This window comes from Ochotona princeps, chromosome X (assembly GCF_030435755.1).
Source record: "Ochotona princeps isolate mOchPri1 chromosome X, mOchPri1.hap1, whole genome shotgun sequence".
NCBI lineage: Eukaryota > Metazoa > Chordata > Mammalia > Lagomorpha > Ochotonidae > Ochotona > Ochotona princeps.
The window spans coordinates 53,050,959-53,073,437 of record NC_080865.1 but is presented as its reverse complement, the minus strand read 5'-3'; the positions used below and the strand labels follow the sequence as shown (position 1 = coordinate 53,073,437).

Below are 22,479 nucleotides of genomic sequence, written 5' to 3'. Positions count from 1 at the left end.
TCTTTGAAAGAAAAAGAGGTATTGAGAGATAGACACAGACCAGCATACATCTTCCATCCACCAGTTCACTCTCTAAATGCTTGTAGCAACTTAGGATGTGCCAGGCCAAAGTCAGGAGCTGAGAAATCAATTAAGGTCTCCGATAAGCACAGTTAAGTCGTGGTACTTGAGCAATTAACTGCTGTTTTTCAACATATGTATTATTAATAAGCTGCAATCAGGAGCAAACCCAGGAGTCGAATCCAGGAACTGTAATGTGTCACGAAGGCATTCCATGTGATGATGTCTTAGGAGTTATGCCAAAAACCTGCCCCAAGCATAATTCCTTTTAAAGACATATTTATTCATTTGAAAGAGAGAATGAGCTCTTCTGTCTTCTGTTTCACTCATAAAATGGCCACAGCAGTTGGGCTAGGTTGGGCCAAAACCAGGTGCTTGGAACTCTGCACAGGACTCCCATGTGAGCATCAGGGGCCCAAGCACTTGGGCCATCTTCTGCTCCTTTCCCCAGAAGAATCAGCAAGGAGTTGGATTGGAGGCAGAGTAGCTGGAATGATCCAACACTCAAATGGGACGCTGGCTTTGCAGAAGGCAGCTTAACCTATTTATATTACCTTGTCAGCCCCATTAGGTGGAATTTTTTTAATTTACTACTATTATTATTATTATTAATTACATTGCATTATGCGACACAGTTTTATAGGTACTGGGATTCCCCCCACCCTTCCCCAAACCCACCCTCAAATGTTTTTTAAGATTTAATTAATGTGACAGTTTGAGAATATTAAGTGAAGCATTTGCTTCCTATACCTCTTAATCAAAGAGAAAAAAAAATTATCAAGAGAAAATGTATCACCAATATAGACAAAATGATAATGCCAAGAATAGATTGTGAGGTCAAGTCAGGTCTGAACTGAGGTCAGGCACCTAATTTACAAACAAAACTTGAGACAGGTCAACTTCATTTTCATCTCTAGGATTATTGATTGGTACTCTACCTCAAAGTTAATAAGTACCTTAGATCATACTAAAAAGCCCATTTAAACTTTGGAGGAATGATGTTATAGTGGCAAAATCGGAAGAGTAGGAACCAGTGTCAGATATTTCATTACCTATCTCTGTGATGACAAACAAGTTTCCCATCCTTCAACTACCACCTGTTGTATGGGACTGTTGCAATCAACCAAGTCATTTAGAACTCTGAAATTTAACTTTAGAAACTGTTTTCATTCCTAAATCTGTACTGTGAAATGTATAATATTTTTCAGCTTATATAAATAAAGTAACTTAATAAAAATTTTAAGTAGATGCTTTATAATTCACATAAGAAAGTAATGAATCGGCCTGACACAGTAGCCTAGTGGCTAAAGTGCTTGCCCTGCACGTCCCAGCATCCCATATGGGTGCCGGTTCTAATCCTGGCAGCCCTGCTTCCCATCCAGCTCCCTGCTTGTGGCCTGGGAAAGCAGTCGAGGATGGCCCAAAGCTTTGGGAGCCTGCACCAACGTGGGAGACCCGGAAGAGGTTCCAGATCCTGGCTTTGGATTGGTTCAGCTCTGGCCGTTGTGATTGCTTAGGGAGTGAACCATCGGACGGAAGATCTTCCCCACTGTCTCACCTCCTCTCTGTACATCTGACTTTGAAATCAAAATTTTAAAAATCTTAAAAAAAAAAAGAAAGTAATGAATCAAGGCTTTCTGGGCCTGAAACGTAACATTTTCTTAAGTCGTATACTCAGTTTTCATCTAAGTCCCAGAGATGACCTGAGAGTTCTTCAGAACCACTGTTTGGAAATGTTTCCCCAGGAGAATCCTGCTGTCTGCTTACCATATGATTTAAAGCCACCCACTTTCTGATTTTCACTTTAAACTCAAAGCCAGTTCAAATAACACAACCTACTCTTGAATTCCGTCCCTTATTCTCTTAGAAAAAAAGTTTTTCTTCTTTCTCTATATTTTCATAGAATTTTGTTCTTGCTATTTTTATCACATTCTGTTCCAGAATATAGCCATCCATTTCTTTACACATTGTACCTTCTCATCTATATCATCAACATTTAAATTTAAGTACTTTTGTCTTCTTTCAGAAGTTGCCTTTTGCTCTGTTGGAACATCATATATTGTGGAATTGTGTGAATTCTGTTTTGAATCTTATTCAATAATTAGTTTAACCCCTCTTGGAGCGGGTTAGACATGGTCACTAACCACACTGCTTATTTCAGTGACACACTTGAATTTTTTTATTATTATTTGCTGATAACTTCAAATATACCACTGGTATTCTGTTACAGAGCTGAAAATAGCTACATCAGATCACAATCCAATGATCTCTTCTATGCCACTACACAAATGCATTTTTCTAACATAATAGCACATCATTTGTTGGATTGTATATTATCAAATTGACCGATTTTTTCCTTTTCCTCATTAAATCTAGTAGCTACTGTGTAAATAGTCTCAACAATTATCTAAGACTTATATACCCTTTGAGTTAATTATCCAATTTCCCAACTGTAGTTCAACCAGTAAATGTCATTAAAACCAAGGTCATAACTATTATTCAGATCCTATATGCATCAATTAAAGGCTTTCATTGTGGTACAGTAAGTTTAAACAACCATTTGCAATGTCTATTATCCCATATGAGCACCGATTGAGGTACCAACTGCTCCACTTCTGATTTATCCCACTACAAATGTGCCTTTAAATGCAAAGGAAGATGGCCCAATTACTTGGGCCCCTGTTACATGGGAGACCCACGTGGAGTTCTAGATTCCCATCTTCAGCTTGGTCTAGCGGCCAAGTCAGTTGGGGCCATCTTTGGAATGAACCAACAGAGGAAACAACTGTTCTCTCTCTCTCTTCCTCCCTCTCTCTCCCTCTCCTCTTCTCTCTCTCTCTCTCTCTCTCTCTCTGTATGTGTATGTGTGTAACTCTTCCTCCCAAATAAATATAAAATTAAATAAATACTAAGACAGGTGACCCAAACACAATCAAAATCATATTAGTATCCAAAACTGTCAAAACATTCACTTCTAAAACTATCAAAATAAATATCCCTTCAAAATGATTGCTTGTGAAACAGTAGTTGTTTTCTAGTAGAAGAAAGATTTCCTTTATCTGGACTTTTAAAATCCCCTTGGCCTTCACTTTTATATAGACGATGATGATCCTTCAAGTGTGATCCCTTTATCACATCAAGATTGTACTACCTAGGTTACAATCTCTTCATGAGCAAGGATAGTAAACACTGTCTTCTTATTCTTTTTTTTCATTTTTTATTATTATTATCATTTTATGATACAGCTCCATAGACCCTGGAATTTCCCTTACCTCCTACCCTAACCGCCCTCCCACATACATACACTGAGTTCTCCATATCATTACAATAGCATAGTTCCTCATAAACAGTCACAAGTCCATCATTGCGGGCATGGACAATGGCAGAGTCCAGCAGCCCATTGTCAAGACACATCCAAAGGTTTCACTGGGAGTCCATCCTCCATCCGGAAGTAGAGATGCAAACTGCACTGCATCCTCACATCTGGACATGTCAGTCTCCACTACACAGTCACTATGTATCTCCCCAAGTGAAAAGCCACAATGCTAAATTTAATATTATACGCAGATGGAAACCTAATACCTTGTTTTATTAAGAGAATACATATCTTTAGTTTGGCAAGGTTATATACCACGTTCTATCTAGCAAGAGCAATTATTAACTATGCAATATTAAAAATAAGAATGAAAGTTTATCTCACAAATGGAGAAGCATAATGATTCTTTAGAAAGTCTTTTTATGAAAATGATATCCCTGAGATATGATAGAAGTCATTGCATGACTCCTCACTCATCCTTATTTCTATAAAACATTCCTTGGCAACAAAATGAAGTTTCAAGAGGTTTCATGTCAAATGTAGTCATTCCAAAGATATTTCAACATTTAAATTCCATTATGAGTTAAGAGGCATTCAGACGACGAAACTGATCATTTGTTTTCTCACACTTCCTTGTTTTTGCAATTTTATACAAGGGACTTGATAAAGTGAAATTTTATCAAAACAAAATTGAGGAGGGCACAGACTCGAGAAGGAGCAAATACTTTGGACTTAGCCAGATAAGAGACTGAAACTCATGTCTGTATTTCACCAGCTTTTTTACTATGAACAAAGTTGAAATGCGATGTGCTTCTGTTTCCTTGTTGGTAAAATTAGAATATTATAAATGCCATTTTCTAGAGTTTTTGGTAAAGTTAAGATATGTACTATCATAGTAACTGGTAAATACCATAACTACTGCTGTTAGTTACTTTGTTTAATGTAATTTTCAGTCTCTGACTTTACAGAAAGTACCACCATGACCCCTGAAGAAAAATTTTCATTGCATAATCTTCCAGCAACTTTGAAATTTTAGATAAGTGTATTTATACTGTATTAAAGTCAGAATGATTTCTCCTAGCAATTTGATTAAGTAAAGTTGCTATCTAATTCCACTTCATATTTTCTTCCAAAAAATAGATTCGATCATGCTTAAATTTTTAAGAGCCTAGACTGAGATAAGTAAAGTTATTAACAATCTATCACATTATGTTGAATTTAACAGTAGTGTAAGCTTGGAAACCTAACACTACTATGACCTTTTTTGTTGCCTTTTGTAGTTCTACCTCCAAATAAACTTTATTCATCCATTCATTCATTCACATATCATCCCACCTACCTCAAAAGACTTTTAAGGGTTTTGATGATCAAGGACAAGTTACACTTATTGCAGCATAAAGGAATAAAAGCAAGTATTATGGTTCTGGAGATTTGGCACAGCAAATAAGATGCAGTTTGAATATATGATATATGGTATTAGAGTGCTTGGTTCTTAGTCCCAACTCTATTTATGATTATAGCTACTTAATTATGTGGATCCTGAGAAGGCAGCAAGTTATGGCTCAAATACTTGTGGTTTTGCCACCCACATGGCAGACCTGGGTCAAATGCTTGGCTTATGGCTTTTTCCATTGCTGTTGTGGGCATCTGGGAATTTGTGTAATGAATCAATGAATGGATGATCTCAATTTCTCCCTCTCTGTCTCTCTTCTCTCTCTCTCTCTCCCTTTCAAATACATAAGAATATGTAACTCTTTTTAAATTTTAAAAATAAGTGCAAAGGCAAGACACAATCCACTTCAGAATCTTATTTCTTTTCACTCACTTTCTGCAATAATATACATATTTAATATATATACAATATAATTATATTAAAATTATATATAAAACAGGGGCTAGAGAAAAGGAATTGAATAAATATATTATACTATATTATATAGAATATATATTTGTAACATATTATATATTTACATATATTATGTATTTATATGATTATGTATGAATATATAATATATTGTAGGATGTGAAAAAAAAAAAATATATATATATATATATTCCATTCCTTTTCTCTAGCCTCTGTCAGTAATGTCTGGGGTCTGTCAGCATCCATAATTAGCTAAGGAGGAGGTATTCCAAACAGCAAAATAGATTGTAGTCTGACAACCTAAAATCTCAGTCTTGCCTTCCTGTAGTACATTCTTCAGAAAAGGAGGAATTAAGATCTGTGTGGCAAAGGCAGAATGGGCAGCTTTTAGCAGACAGCACAGTGGCTATCACTGTAAGAGATTATATTTAATCCCACTGCCATAAACAACGGAAATCACTAAATGAGTCTGCAATAGGAATAGCTATCTAGTTTCAATATTTAAGCTAGCAATAAGATCTTAATCTTATACTTCTAGGGTAAGTGTTTAAAATCACAGTATTATACAAGTGATTCTCTACTGCCATGATCCCTCTTTTCTCCCATACAGCAATAAAACAGTAAGAACTCACCTGTGTTAGAATTCAGATCATCAGGTTCAGATTCAGTTCCATTTTGGCTTCCATTTCCATGCAGAGTGTTCATAGCCATCAGCTTCATCTTCTGCAGCTTCATTGCCTCAGCCATTGCTGCAGCTGTTATACCTAAAAACAGAACCATGCCTTTTAAAATTGGGCCCATTTCAAAGTGGAACTAAAATATGGATGCATTAATTTAAAAGGGCCCTGATGCACAGCATGAGCCGAAAGTAAATTAAAATTGAATTAATGCTTATTTTTTAACAAAGAAATTTTTAAATCTTGTAATTCCTTCAGCTTACAATGAAGACTTTTAAAAAGCTGCAAAAAAAATATTTGATGAAGTATCTGAACTCCAATTCAAATCACAGAACAAATAGATGGTAAAATACAAACTGTTTCAAAAATTCCAAGACTCTTGCAGATAAGCCTTGATTTTGTCAAAACCATTTGACTATTATTTCTAAACAAACTCTCTAAACATACTACATTCCTTCTAAACTACCATCTTCAGAGGAAATACTCTGAAGTGCTATCCCTTTGGGATTATGATTCTTTGGAATGCATAACTTTGTTTGCACTTTTGCTAAATAATAGGCTGTGAATAAAATCTCCAGGTACCTTTTATATCCTTTTATTTTCCCAATACTAAAACACAGAAAAATTTTTAAAAAATGTAAATATAGGGCCTGGCACGGTGGCCTAGCAGCTAAACTCCTCGCCTTGAACATGCTGGGATCCCATCCAGCTCCCTGCTTATGGACTGAGAAAGCAGTCAAGGACAGCCCAAAGCCTTGGGACCCTGCACCCATGTGGGAGACCTGGAGGAGGTTCCTGGCTCCTGGCTTCGGATCAGCGCAGCACCGGCCATTGTGGTCATTTGGGGAGTAAATCATCGGACAGAAGATCTTCCTCTCTGTCTCTCCTCCTCTCTGTATATCTGACTTTGCAGTAGAAATAAAATAAATCTTAAAAAAGAAAAAGTAAATATAGATGCAACTCTTGGATCCCGGCTTCATTCTGGGTATTGCAGGCACTTAGGAGTGAACCCATAGGTGCGAGATTACTCTGTCTTTTTAAAAAATCCGTCACTTAGCCTTTCAATAAAAAATAAACAAGTAAATTCTTTTAAAAAATAATGGCCAGTTATGTGGCTGTCATAACATTTGTTATACTGTTATCAATATTCCTTTACTGAACTATATAATGTACTTTGTAATGTACGTTGGATTCCCCAGATTACAAATCATTGCCATGCATCTCTGTGTGTGATATTAATATTCCTATTTCAAGGAAAAGGCAACCTACAAATATGTAGTTGTAATGTCTACATATGATGTTAATGTGGCAAAGGGTTAAAAATTGTTAAATTTAAATGTTAGAAAATTATTTAAAATAATTAAAAATAGCCATTTAACAGATATGAAGTGATGTATCATTGTAGTTTTGATTTACAGCTTTCTGGTGGTTAGAGATGTTGAGAATCTTTAGATTACTAGAGAGGTACTTTTCTTTAAGATTTATTTTTTGTTTATTGAAAGGCAGATTTGCAGAGAAAAGGAGCGAGAAAGATACTCCATGGACTGGTTGACTCCCCAAATGGCTGCAATGACCAGAGCTGATCTGAGATGAAACCTGGAACCAGGAGCCTCTTCTGGGTCTCCCACATGGGTTCAGGGTCCCAAGGACTTAGGCTACCCTCCATTGTCATTTCAGGTAACAACCGAATAGATGAATCAGAAGTGGGGCACCCAGGACATGAAGCATTACCAATATGGAATGTTGGCTCATGGTACTGGTCCCTTGTATGACTTATTTTAAGAAAAGTATAGTGCTGTACTTTGGCCATTTTTAAATTTTACTTATTTATTTGAAGGGGGAAAAGAAGGCTATCATCTAGTGACTCATTCCCCCAAATGATCCCACCAGTCAGGGCTGGGCCAGGGCAAAGCCTGAAGCTAGGAATTCAAATCAGGTCTTCCAAACAAGTCACCATGACTCAATTCCTTGAACTCTCATCTGCTGCATCCAAGAATGCATCTTAGCAAGAAGCTGGAATTGGAAGCAGAGCTGGGAGTAAAACCCAGGCACTCTGAAACCAACTCAAGCATTCTTACATGTACCTTAGTTCCTATGCCAAATATCAATTTCTGCCCATTTTTTTTTTAAATCAGGTTATTTGTTTTCTGGTTACTGAACTTTATAAATTGCTAATATATATTTGGATATTAACCTTCGACAGATAAACAGTTTCAAAATATGTTCTCCCATTCTGTGGTTTGTTTTTGTGATATGTTTTTCTTGTTGTGTGGAAGCGTTTTCATTAGGATTAGTACCATGTGTACTGGTTATTGCCATTTTTGCTTTTGTTTTATGTGTGTTTGACATTCTATCCAAGCAATAATTTCCAAGAAAAAAATTTTCCTGTATGTTCTCTTCTAGAAGTCTAATGGTGTCAGGTGTAGGTTTAAGTCTAATTCATTTTGAGCTGATATGCATGTTTGCTGAAGATAAGGATCCAATTTCATTCTTATCTATATGGTTTCCCAGTTTTCCCTGAATCTTCTATTGAGGCGTATCCCCTTTTTCCACAGTGTATTCTTGCTACATTCAACTGAATGTAAAATTAAATGAAAATGCCAGTAAAACACAGTTATCTATGTGTGTGCATGTGTGTGTATTTATGTATGAGTAAGACTGGCTATTATTGTTAGTACGTAAACAAGGACTACCTGCAAGCTTACCATGCTGTAAACTTCCTTAGAGTCAAAAGAATTTCAATGAATGTTTAAAACAAAACATCAAGGGCCTGGCACGATAGTGTAGTGGTTAAAGTCCTCTCCTTGGACATGCCAGGATCCCATATGGGCGCCTGTTCGTATCCCAGCAGCACCTTCCATTGGATGGAAGATCTTCCTCTCTGTCTCTCGTCCTCTCTGTATATCCGCCTTTCCAAGAAAAAAATAAATAAATCTTAAAAAAATCAATTTAATAAATGAAATCCTTTGTGTCACAAAGATAAAAAGTGAGAGAACATAACAGGAGTGAGTCTGTAGTAGGTTTAGAGGAGAAAGCATGTTTTGTTCTCAAATCCTTACATTAGTAAGTTGACTTTTAAATTCTTTAAAATCACCTAAAAGATGGATCGGCAGTGACACCCTAAAAGGCATCTTGTCAAAACAAGTGAGAATCTGATTCATACAAATTTTCTGGGACTTAATTTATTAATAAGCAAAATTTAAAAATGGACTATTTGATCCTTAATATCCGTTATGAAGCCAAGATTTTGTCTGGATTTGTCCTGTACTATATAGTTTTCTAAAACTCATGTGCTTTTATATTTTCTTAATTGGTTATACTGTGCCCATGACTTTGTATTAGTTTAAAAGCTTTTCTGTCAAAACTGTGAATAAGTAAAGTAACTAAAGAACTATGAGTAATCAAATCTTGAAGTTTAGAAATAATTAAATAAACTGGTGAGTCAATTCACTGTGACTTGATTTTACATTTTTTAAATAAAATTTAATTAAATTAACAGTCAAGACATTGCAATTAATAATATCCCACTCCTCAAAATGAAAAGTACTTTAGGTCTGCCACATTACTTCAGTCTCCTTACCAAGTACTGTGTGGTGGCTTGTTTGTTATTTGTATTCAAACTACTTTGGGTTGAGTATGGTGGACTAAACTATGAACAAGGAAACATCTGGTGATACAAAATGCTAATGTGATATACTGCAATGAACCTAGTAAAAATAGATTTGAAGTTTGTTACAGGTAAACTGGGAAGAATAAAATTTTTCAAAACAAAGCTAGCACTCAGGTTCACTTTCAGGAGATTGCTGTTATAAAATATACTTAGAAAACTACTTGGACTGAGAAAAAACAAAAATACTTTAGAAAAGTTTTTTTTTCTGTTCAGATAAACATTTGGAAGCTAAAAGTCTAAGAATGCAATTGAAAGGAAAGTTATACATATCTAAGAATCAATAATTGAACAAGCAGAGAGGTCACATATAACTAACAACAGGTTACTCGAGGGAGGAACAAATATTAGAGTGGTTCTTCGGATTCACCATTCAGAGGTAAAGAGGTACTAGCTACTCAGGTCAGGTCTGTGACTAAGAGGAAAAGTTTTACAAAACATAGCCATTGGGAGTTTTCAAAAACGATAAATAGCACCTGTATTTGGCTAGACATCAGCCAAAAAAAAAAAGAAAAGAAAAGAAAAGAAAAGAAAAACCTAAATGATGCTGGCACTAGAAATCACTGTATTGGCACAGATGTTTGTCAAACTTGGTTGGATTAAGAGGATATGCTCAATCTGTGCTAATAATCAACTTGTCCAGCACAAAGAACAAATGATTGGTTTAGAAAAGGCAGAGAATTTGCAATTCAGGGTGGCATCAAAACCAAGAAAATGACAGTGGGAAAGGATTTGGTAGGACTAGCAGCACAGCATAGTAGAAAATACAGCCACACCACAGTGTGGGAGAGGCTGGTTGCAGCCTTGAGCAACCTGTTGTCCCATAACCTAAAGTGCCTAACAAAAGTTTGGCTTACCAAACAACTGTTAATTTTTTGTGGACTGTTCATCAAATGCATAATTGACATTCAAAAACATGAAAGTGTACTCATCTCTTTAAACAGTCATAATTAAATCTACTATTCAATGATTAAAATGAAGAGAGAAGCAACAATATCCAACCTGTCTTCCATACTTCATTCTACTTGAGTACTTCTACAAACTATTAGAATCTTTTCAGGGGACAGGCATTGTGGCATACTGTGTTGAGCCGCTGGTATTCCCACATCTGAAAATAGAGTTACAGGTCGCATCCAATCTACTCTGCTTCCAAAATAGTTCCCTATTAATGAGCACAAGGGGTAGCACATAATGGCCCAAATACTTAAGTTCCTGCCATCCACATCTGAAGCCTTTAGTTTCTGACTTCAGCCTGGCAAAGCATTGGTTGTTTGTGAGGATTAGGGAGTGGACTACCAGACTGACAATCTGTCTCTCTTCTGTCTCTCTTCCTGTCATCTTCCTCTCAAATTGAGAGATCTCACAGGAAGAATCAGTTTAAACAAGAGGAAGGTAGTCACAAAATTTCAACACCAAATTTGTCTTCACTGGATTAAAAACAAGAATAACTTTACAGAGAATTTGCAACATTCCTCACTTCTGTGAACATTTTACATGTATTCACTTAAAATTCTCAACAATCTTGAGAGGGATACTATTAATATTTCCATTTTCCAGATGGCAAGACTGAGACATAGAAAGCAATTGCAAATTTACAAAACCACTAAGCCTTGATTAGACTTTAAATGTAGGTACTCCAAAGTAGCTCCATATGTGCCTTGCTCTAAATTTCTTCAGAGAATTTCTTATATAGTATTAATTATGAATTTTCCAAACCAGCATAGGAACATTATTTGAAGTCTACACAGATTAACACTCCATGGAACACTGTGAAACGGTGCACTCAATTAAAAAAAAAGTTTTTATAGATTTGAATTTAGCTTGTGTACAAATGTCTTAAATTTTCACAACCACTACGAAATTTATTCTCCATTTGAGTAATCACTATTTTTGTTTCTAGTGATATCACTTTAAATTGGAAATGTTCTTTTTATATACAACTAATCAGTAGGAGAAATACTTGTTAACTGGTGCCACACAATAGACAATTTCTGAAGAAAATTTGAGCCATGAGAGTTTTTCTAGTGTTTCATGCACCTTCTAAGAGGCAGTAGGGTGACAACGGGGGGTTATTTGCCTGTTTTATATAGTATTACTAGGTGTCCCAACATAATTTTTACGGTTTTAAAGGTTCTGATCTTCTACATATTTATGATTTTGAAGCAGTAGCGCTACACCTAGAAAAATCTCGTAATTCTGGGTAAGAGTGTGTATTTGATGTAGGTTAGGAATGACAAAACACCTCACATTTCTGCTATTAGAATCAGAATTTCTTCTCATGCCTACTTAACCAGGAATACAGGAACATTAAGAATACCCAAAATATTGCATCCTCCAGTAGAGCAACCTCTTTTCACAACTCACCCATGCTCAAAGAAAATATTGCTTCATAAAGACTAGTCCACCAGAAAAGATTCCTGTCTGTTAGCCTACTACAAAACAGACACTCTTAGATACCTGTTAAGATTCTGATAAAGAGCTCATAGTGCAGATAAAATTATGAACCTTAATAGTATTCTGCTGGCAAGTTTATTTAACTGCCTTTTCTTATTCCCACAGAAATTCTGGGGACTTAAAATACTCTTGGTGCGTGTTTCAGGAATGCAGATACTAGATTAGAATGAAATAAAGAATATATAAGCATATTCCCTATATAAGGGTACCAAGTAAACTTATGAAGTGTTCATAATTTTCTGTTGAAGTTGTACAACAATATAGAAATATTTACTATGTATTTTAACCATTACAAAATATATTTTATCAAGTTAATGACATCTATGATAAAAACTATTAATAAAGATATAAAAGAAAAGATTATTACTTCCATTGCTCTGTGAAATTCTTAACTATGATCATTCCATTGTTACTAAAACAAGGTATTTCTCAGTGAAAACACTTTAACCAGTATTATAATTTGAAATGTCACAATGGTGAAAGAATAAATGCAATAAATTATATAGTAACTAAACCAAAAATCATAGATATTGTCATTCAAAGAACAAAAACAGCATTTTCAGTAGTTTGGAAAACAAAGCTGAGCCCGGCACGATGGCTCAGTGGTAAATTCTTGCCTTGCACACATCAGGATCTCATGTGGCACCAGCTGCTCTATTTCGTGCCCAGCTCTTTGCCTGTGGCCTGGGAAGGCAGCCAAGAATGGTCCAAAGTCTCGGGATCCTGCAACCACATGGGAGACCTGAAGGTGGCTCCTGGCTGCAGATCAGCTCAGCTCCTGACGGTTGGGCCACATGGGGAGTGAACCAGCAGATGGAAGATCTTTCTCTCTGTTTCTCCTTCTCTCCATGAATCTACTTTTCAAGTAAAAATTTAATAGCTCATAAAAAAGGAAAAATAAAAACCGCTGATATATTACCTCAATTAAATTTAGATTTATTATTTTTTAAAGATTTTATTATTATTGGAAAGCCAGATATACAGAGAGGAGAGACAGAGAGGAGATCTTCCATCCGATTATTCACTCCCCAAGTGAGCCACTACGGCCGGTGCTGTGCCCATCCGAAGCCGGGAACCAGGAACCTCTTCCGGGTCTCCCACACGGGTGCAGGGTCCCAATGCGTTGGGCCGTCCTCAACTGCTTTCCCAGGCCACAAGCAGGGAGCTGGATGGGAAGTGGAGCTGCCAGGATTAGAACCGGTGCCCATATGGGATCCCAGAGCATTCAAGGCGAGGACTTTAGCCGCTAAGCCATGCCACCGGGCCCTAAATTTAGATTTAAAAATCAATCATCATAAAAATGCACTGAAATAATGGCTACATCTGTTGCCTGTTATTTGGAAATGACAGGGATACAGAAAATTAACAGGAGAGAAAAAGAAAACTGAGCCAAATTCAAATATATACCAGAAATGAAATTTGTTTTAACTTCCTGAATAGAAAGGAAATTAAATCCATCCATGGATTTTTGGAATATAAACTTCAAAAAATCAGAAAGATGTTCAAGAAAATATATTTTAACACTTTCATTGGGGATATTAATCTTAAAATGTGAAGTATATGATTTCTTTGAAATGTCATTGTCTCCACAGTGGTATAAGACTACCATTTTGTGGAAAGCTGTACTTCCCATTGTAAAGTAAAATAAAATATATTTTGTTTAGCAAAGAAATGCAAGGCATAAACTATTTCCTCTAGAATTATAATAAACAAAAAATAGTCTGGAGTGAAAAGTCTATTCTATTCCAAAATCAAACTGCAAATGCAAGCTTCTGTGTAATAACTCACAAAAATTTAAAGGTGTTTCCTGTTTTTTTTTAAGTATTTATTTGTTTTTTATTACAAAGTCAGATATACAGAGAGGAAGATCTTCTCTCCGCTGAGCAATGGCTAGAGCTGAGCTGATCCAAAGCCAGGAGCCAGGAGCTTCTTCTGGGTCTCCTGTGTTGGTGCAGGGTCTCTAGGCTTTGGGCCATACTCTACTGTTTTCCCAGGCCACAAGCGGGGAGCTGGATAGGAAGTGGGGCAACAGGAACACCAACCAGTGTCCATATGACTTTAACTACTAGGCTACCTTGCCGAACTCAGGTGATTTCTCTTTTTCAAAACGCTATTAAATTAATGGCCACTAAGAGAATTTTAAACATTGAAGGTGAGCTGCCTTCCTGAATCCTAACTATTTCTTGACTATCACAGCCTCTTCTGGCTTTTCAATAGTCAGTCTTTCCTTGCATATACCATGCAAGTATTAAGACAATCAATGGTGGAATATAATTCCCCACCCTTTGTGGCAGCGGTTCTCAACCATAGGTATATTTCATTGCTCTGTGGGCTACTACAATTCTTTTTGGTTCACATTCAACAGTGTGCCTTTTTTTAAACTCCAAATCTTGGTATACTACTTAAATAGAGACCAAAACTCCAGCAAATTACCTAAAGGTGTTGATTGACTAACAGTATCTACATTTTGAATGCTACCTTCTTCATATTTATGATAGTCAAAAATGTAACTTACAAAATATGGAAGGACTTATATAGTACGTTCAGTAATTAATTGTCTCAAACTTTGATGTGACGAATACCAAATGAAGAATCAGAAGGGCTGATTATTGAAACTGTATTTATCATAAATGAAGTCTAAAGAAGTCAAAGAAGTTAAAAATATAATTATGGTGTCCAGGGTCCTGAGAGGGATGTGGATAAAACTAGAGAAAGGTTGATTGATGGGTTTAAAATGGAAGGAAGCAAGGAGGTAGAAGTTCTGGGACCCAATTACACACAAGTGTTACTAAAGATAAGATGAATACTCTGCATATTACTCTATAACAAGTATCAGCTGAAATTTTGTATGTTTTTACTATAAAGAGATGTTAAGTGTTTGAACAGGTAAATATAATTTTCCTTACTGGCTATTACATAATGCATGCATGCAATAAAACCTCACGTAGTGCCTCTTAAATATATCGATTGTACATGTCTGTTAATTTTTTCTAAAATACATATTACAAAAGTATATTTATGTATTACTGACTTGTAACTATCTTAGCCACCTTCCTTTTAATAAAAAAAAAATGTTATTTCCTTTTCAATGAATCTGGAATGGAATGCTTCCATAACAACTTTTACCGATATCATCTAATCATAATGTATTAGTCATGTCTTCCTTATTGAGACTGCAAACTCCTCACAGTTATGCTTTGCTATATGTCTTGTGATATGCCTCCACTAACTATTAAAACATGCAGCTAAATTACTTGTAGAGAGCTGAGACAACCAACAGCATAAAAAACTGTTGCGTAACTTATAAGGGAAAGGTAGATGCTAGTATCATCTTGCTCATCTTCTTAGGTCTTCAGAGGACACAAGGTATTTTTCAAAATCAGTTTTCAAATATGGGGCTACTTTGCCTCATAAAATGCAAGTCTGACAACTCATAGATTTCCATCAATCTGAATTTTCTCAGCTTACTGTATTTTAATAGTCAAATATAAGAAAATATTTTTGCTACTGCAATTTTCTTTTTTTACATTTTATTATTATTATTATCATTTCATGATACAGTTCCATAGGCTCCTGGCATTTCCCTTATCCCTCCCCAATTCCCTTCCCCCAACCTAGTTCCTCTATATCATTACTATATAGTTCTTCATACACAGTCATATGTCCATCATTGCAGGCATGGACAATGGCAGAGAGTCCAGCATCCTATTGTCAAGATATAGTGAACAGTTTCATTGTAAGTCCATCTTTGTCTGGAAGCAGAAATGCATACTACATTGTATCCTCACATCTGGATATGATAGTCTCCATTTCACAGTTACTGTACATTCCCTTAAATGAAAAGTCATAGTACAGAATCAACGATAGAAAAATTGAAATTTACAATGCCATGAAGTTAAATGACATGTTACAAGATATGACAGTCTCCATTACACAGCTATTATACATTCCCTTAAATGAAAAGTCACAAAACAAAATCAACATCAGGGAGAAAAAAGAAATTAATTTCTGCTACTGTAATTTTCATATTAAAACTACAATCTAAATCTCTGGGCTAAAAAATTCTGGCTGTTGGGGTGGTATAGTTAAGACCTTTTTCTTTAAGATGTATTTTATTAGACTTAAAAGTAAGCATTACAGAGAGAGAAGGAGAGGCACAGAGAGACTTTCCTCCTATCCATCCATCCACTGATTCACCCCCAAATATCCACAACAGCTAGAGCTAGGTCAATCCGAAGCCAGGCGTCTACCAAATCTCACATGTGGAAGCAGGGATCCAACACCTTGGGCCATTCTCTGCTGCTTTCTCTGGGCCATTTTCAGATAGCTGGATCAGAAGTGGAGCAATCTGGACTCAACCAGTGACCATATGGAATGTCAGTGTCACAGTCAAAGAATTAGCCTGCTATCTGCTATGCCATGTGCTGGGCCCAAAACTACAATGACTATTACTACCAATACTACTACTTACTATGTCTTCTTCTTAAATGTCATATCAAATGATCTTTCTTAGAGTAGTATCATTTCCAGAACAGCAGGATGTCTAAGGAATTAGGTATTATTGTGTTTAACACTAAAAAGAAACAAACAAAAATCTAAAGAGTGTGATTTTCATTTAGAATTACTGGATAACATTATCATCAGTTAAGACACTAAAAGCACATGTTTGAGTTCCATGTGCCAAGTATTTCAGTATGGCCCAGCAGAACTGATGGGTGTAAAGAAAACTTCTACCTATCCTGCTCAACGTATCAGTGTTGTATATTTTAGTGTTAGATATTAAAAAGCATAGCTCAAGATTAAATCATTGAACTGGATGATTAATGGAAGAGAAATAAGTATCCCACAGCCACTACACACACACTCGCAGACACATACACAAACAATAAGGGTTCCAAATTGAGAATTGCTGGATAGACAATTTACATAAAGTGTCACATTCTTTATGAGTTCCTGAATTCTGTCACAATTCTATTAGCAATAAATTCAAAAAAGATACAAATCATTTTTTTCTAGTTGCAACCAATAGCTTAAAATTGCTGAAGGGGCACACTAACACAAATGGAGCCAATGAAACAGAGGCCATTAAGAAATACATCCCTTTCCTATCCTGTTTTATTTTCTTCGGTCATAATTACAAACTTTTAGGTGACAATATGTCTGATCTCAGCTTCAGCTGGAGTTAAATACATAAACACACACAGCTGGAAGAGGATGGGATATCCCAGAACAATGTAAGGAACTCTCCACTGTCATGACAATAAGTCAAGGGTCTTTCGTGAATCTGTGAATGTCCATGATGATTTTCCCAATTAGGAAGTTTATGTATAGAATCAATAAACTAACAGATATATAGTTCACCAGACTGTATAACATATGTTCCTTTAATGTTCAACTGATTGGTTCCTTTTCCCAAGTTTATCCTCCTAGGCCTATGGTGTTGTAGGAAGTTTGTGTTTCCAGAAAAAAAATGGTAACTTGTACAAACATGTTGACTGACATAAATCATAGGCCTTGCAGAGCTGAAGCTATAATGGCAATGTGATCTATATGCTCCTCTCATCGGTGATCTTACTGATGAAGCATGCCTTCAAGCACTTTGTCAAATCACACTTCCACTTAAGCAGCCATTATTCACTACTTTTCATTTTTTAGGGATGCAGGATCTTTTACCTATACATGCTATTATTTTAAACAATCACCACTGATAAAATGAAAAATCATAGAGCTTTTGAAAACAGTTTGCTCTGGTTAGTTGAAACTGAATTCAGAACACGATGATTTTAGAAAATACTGCATGATATAATCAGATTGCACAGATAAATTGCATTTTGCTTTACCCTTAATTTCTGTTCAGAAATTTCAAACTCAGTATCAATTTTTCGAAGCATGTTTAAATAGCACTGCTTCAAAATCATATATTAAAGCTCTAAATGGGAAAGAAAAAAGAGCTGAGATTTGTCAGCCATTTTTTTACCTTTTTAAATTATTATTATATTTTGGCAATCTTTATATTGTTAATTAGGGTAAAAAGGTACAAGGGCTATAGGAAAGTGGGTAAGACCACTATTTCCCTATTGTTTCCTTAATATATCCGAGGTAAAGGGAATATTGAAGCAGAAGCCCCACCCAGTCTCCCACCCATCCCAGGTCCCGGATGTAGGGCATGCTCTGAGATCCTTGCTCAAGTGCTTTTGATAGTTCACCAGTTATAAATCACTGCCAATCTCGCCACTCCAGGCACGATGAGGCTGTTGAAGAATCCACTGATTGACAGAGTCCATATCATAGAGTCTCCCTTTGTCTAGTATTTCGCTGCCAACATATAGCTGAGATGGTTGATTGACCTGTTCTATCTTCCGTCTTTTCTTGGTTAAGGTTCTGAGTCCGCCATTTCGATTGAGGGGATCCCCAAAGAAACTTTGAGGTGTTCCCACACCAGATTCCTATATGTACTAGCAAGTATAGGGCCCGACACAGTCTATCACCCCGATCAGCTGGTGGTTGCAACTGCTGGGTTGGTTCTGTTTTCAGTCCCGACTTCCACTGGAACCAGTGGGTGTTGTAGTCCATCCTGGCTCTGCCCATCACATACTTGGCCCTCACATAAACAGTGGGAGCTGCAGCCCGGTCAGAGCGACCTACAATAACCCCTACCAGGCCCACCCCACCCTGGTTTGCCAGTATGTGTAGCAGACTAGTCCAGTCTGCTCCATATCCCATTTGGCTCTCGTACACGTTGAAGGGTATTGAAGCTTAGTTCCATCTAACCAGCTCAACTATCCAGCCCTCACAGATGGTATTGAGTGCTTCTCTGTCTAGCCACCCCAGCCCCTGTCCTAGTTATTTTGTGCCCTCCCATGGGAGTGGTAACCCAAGAGGGAGGAGCCCACTATTTCCCTCCCAGGTCTCTCTCAATCCCGGTTTATGCACTCTCCAGGTGGTTCTCTGGTTTGACTTGACAGTATTAGCCCCTAGTGCCAGCTTCTGCTACGAGTATGCCCCAACAGCTCTCACCCACTCTAATTTTGTTTGCACCAGTAGGAATAGTCCGCCCATCCTGGCTCTTCCCTGAGCTGGTCTACATGAGGCGCACAGGTGCTGTAGCCCTGCCTAGTCTGGTCTGTCCCCATCCCGGCTCTCCAGTGCAAGTAGCTGTCCAGCAAGGGAACCACCCCTTATTCCCCTGTCGGTTCCACCCCTCCCTTCCTGATTCTCACGTGTGCTTTTTGGGTGCTGCGGTCACATCTGGCACAGTCAGCCATTATTAATAGATCCCCATTCTTTCACAGCTAGGCTCTTTAAACTTCATGAATGATCTTCCTGCCTCCAATTCTTCAGCATCATTGATTTTTTTAAAGAGTAGTATTTTCACATTCTTCCTCTACACAAAAGATGGTTAGAAATTTCCTTGTTGACTTGCAATAAATTTCTAAACTTGTGATGTGATATTTGCAATCTCCTGTAGGCTGCCCCCTCCTTACTTACCTTTACAAGAATATCAACCTAGAGTTGATATCTTTACAGGAATATCAGCATTATAGTTAGACTGAAAACTCACACAAACCTGATACTTGTTAATCTTCAAATCTGTCGCTTTGTCCTTGCACGAAACACTTCTTTTCTGTCTTACCAATTGCAGTCCAAACTCTCTTTAAGGCACTGCATAAAAGACATGAACAGCTGGAGATAATACTTTGATTCTTTGAAGTTTCCCATAGTACTTTTCATAGACACAATTATATGAATACGGTGATTGCTTTCTCCCTTTTAATATGAGTATATCTAATGTCAATTAATTCCATAATGATGTAAATTTTTGCTGATGGTATGTTGGAGCTTTCAATTGACTGGGATGATACTCTGCTGGCTCTGTCATCAGACCAGAGAGGGTATACCTAAGAAGCTGTTGAACTTGACGGGACAATAAGATGCTGGACTCTATGTTTGGTATACGCTTGCAATGGGGAAATCTCAACTGAACTTGAGCTGTGGTTATGCAATAAGGTGGAGGAATCCACCATGGTGGGAGGGTTTGGGGAGGGGTGGGGAGAACCCAAGTATCTATGTAACTGTGTCACATAATACAATGTAATTACTGAAGTTAAATAATAAATAATTAAAAAAAAAAAAGAAAAAAAAATATGAGTATATCTATCTATACTATGTATTGCCTTCCTGCTGAAACAAAGCCTCTCATAAGGGATATACTATTTGTCACTCAGTTTTATACTCATGGCAGTGTTTCACGGACAGGTGGTACTTTAAAAAAACATATATAATTAATTTGCCATTCTGTGAAATAGAGGCTAAGAAACATATTCTAAAAATCTTTTTGGAGCCAGCACCGTGGTGTAGTAGGCTAAACCTCTACTTGCAATGCCAGCTTCCCATATGGGCATCAGTGTGAATCCCAGCTGTTCCACCTGTGATTCAGCTTCCTGCTTCTAGCCTGAGAAAAAAAATGAGACTGTCCCAAGTCCTTGGACTCTTGTATCCACATGGAAGACCCAGAGGAAGATTCAGGCTCTTGAGCTCAAACCAACTCAGCACATGGAAGATCTCTCTGTCTCTCTCTCCCCTGCTTCTTCTCTCCCTCTCCCTTTCTCACTCTTTCTCTCTTTCCTTATTCCACTTTTCAAATAAAAATAAATAAGTATTTGTAAAATCTTCAGTACTCAGAATGTGTAGTCATAAACACAGGCAAATGGCACTCACATAAACATATATATACTAGCAATTTTTTTCATTCAAAAATCATCATTTGTAGTCATTTTTGGTCTTTAAGCAATTATAATAATTTACCTACATTTAATTGATTACAGACAGAGTGAAAATGTATAATTATTCTTAGGATTATGAATATATTTTAAGCAAAGTTTAATAAACTTTAAACAAAGTTTTAATATCAAAGTTAAAAGAAGTATTTGACCTCTATTAATCATGGATTAGGTATGATTAGTGAGAAGAAAACTACATTACATTGGGCAGTTAGTTACCTGTTATCAAATTACAAGACATTTTCATCAAAAGACCTTAAAAGGCAGGGGACCGACCAGTTAACATGTTTTCTCTGACCTGGGGGGATTTTTTTTCAGCTAATAGCTTCTGAAGAATGCTTCCTTTTGATTCTTGTCTCTGACACAAAAATGATTGTCTCATTTAACCAGTCTTCTATCACATATATCAGAGAATCCTATTTACTCACACACTACTGGGACATTAAAACACAATAGAGTGATTGTCTCTAGAAGAAAAATTTAAAGATTGACTTTTTTTTTTACCCCAAAAGGGGGTTGAGATCAAAAGCTAACTTTAATAGATGTTTGACTAAGGTCATACTCCTAGGAAATGGAACACTGAAGATGAAAGAAAAGGAATAGGTTTGGCTTTTGATCTCAGCCAAATCCATTTGGCATTGTTCAGCTTTTATATAATACTTCAGTTTTGGGTGATATCGTGACTGAAATGAATTGGCTTTCTTCTTGAAGCTTTAATAGCTCTGTATTACTTTGGCATTTAGCAAACTTGCATAAAACAGATTCTTATTTCTGAACTGCTATTGCAATATTAATCATAAACAGGTTTTTGTTTCAACTATGAGTATCACTACCATGATATTTGTAATAGATTTTCAAAAAATATGAAGGGGGACTCAAAAATCAATCTTCATAAAATATTCTTTGAAGAAAATCATCGCTGAAGTCATGACAATTTGTAAGTCACAAAGGACCTTCTTCATTGTAAGCTGCATTACTCTGAAACGTGAATTTCCATGCACCAGAACTGTGTGTGACTTTAGATCAGCACTGGCCAAGGCAAACTTCAAAGAAAAAATGTAAGCATTTCTGAACATTTACTACTTGTGCTAATTAGAAAGTCTAAGTACATTATCTCATTTAATCATGAAACTAACCCTGTGAAAATCAGGCCTGTCTTGGTAGCCACACAAATGAGTAAAATGAGTAGCAGAGATTGACTAACAACATAATGAATAAGTTATAAGCACAGCCCTAAAGTTAGTTTTTATTATTTAGCTCTCTTCTTTCCATGATACTTTTTGTCATCAAAATAATACAACAAAAATGTGATTTTTTGTAGTTTCATGAATTGAGTGACATTGAAAACTATAGCAATAATTTAATTAGGTGATTATATCCAATGTGGGGATTATTCAAGATGTGGGAGATGGGTTACAACATTTAATTTAATAAGCACTTATCTAAATAACTCATACCTTTCCAAATGATGTTTTGTTTAATGTTTAGAGTTTTTCACAGTGAAAATTTGGGGTATTGTGTCTTACTCCTTGAATTATCCTAATAATTGTCTCAATGGGCCATTTTTCTTTGCAGGTGCAAGCTGTCTATAAGTATCTGCATCTTGTAATTATTTGGGAAAAAAAAGAACAGAAGCTTTCCTGGTGACAGCTTCTCATCAT

At 36.4% G+C, this 22,479-nt stretch overlaps 1 protein-coding gene across 11 annotated transcripts in view; it reads right to left on the bottom strand.

Annotated features, from left to right (window-relative positions):
* Window positions 1-22,479, bottom strand: part of DACH2 (dachshund family transcription factor 2) — a 521,453-nt gene that overhangs the window by 148,699 nt on the left and 350,275 nt on the right. For 10 of the 11 annotated variants that reach the window (XM_058658946.1, XM_004592794.2, XM_058658950.1 and 7 more), the window contains one exon: window positions 5,873-6,004. In XM_058658946.1, coding sequence (XP_058514929.1) covers window positions 5,873-6,004 — 132 coding nt within the window. Of the gene's footprint in view, window positions 1-5,872; window positions 6,005-10,586; window positions 10,620-22,479 lie in introns of those variants that run through there. The other variant, XM_058658955.1, reaches the window with a different exon arrangement.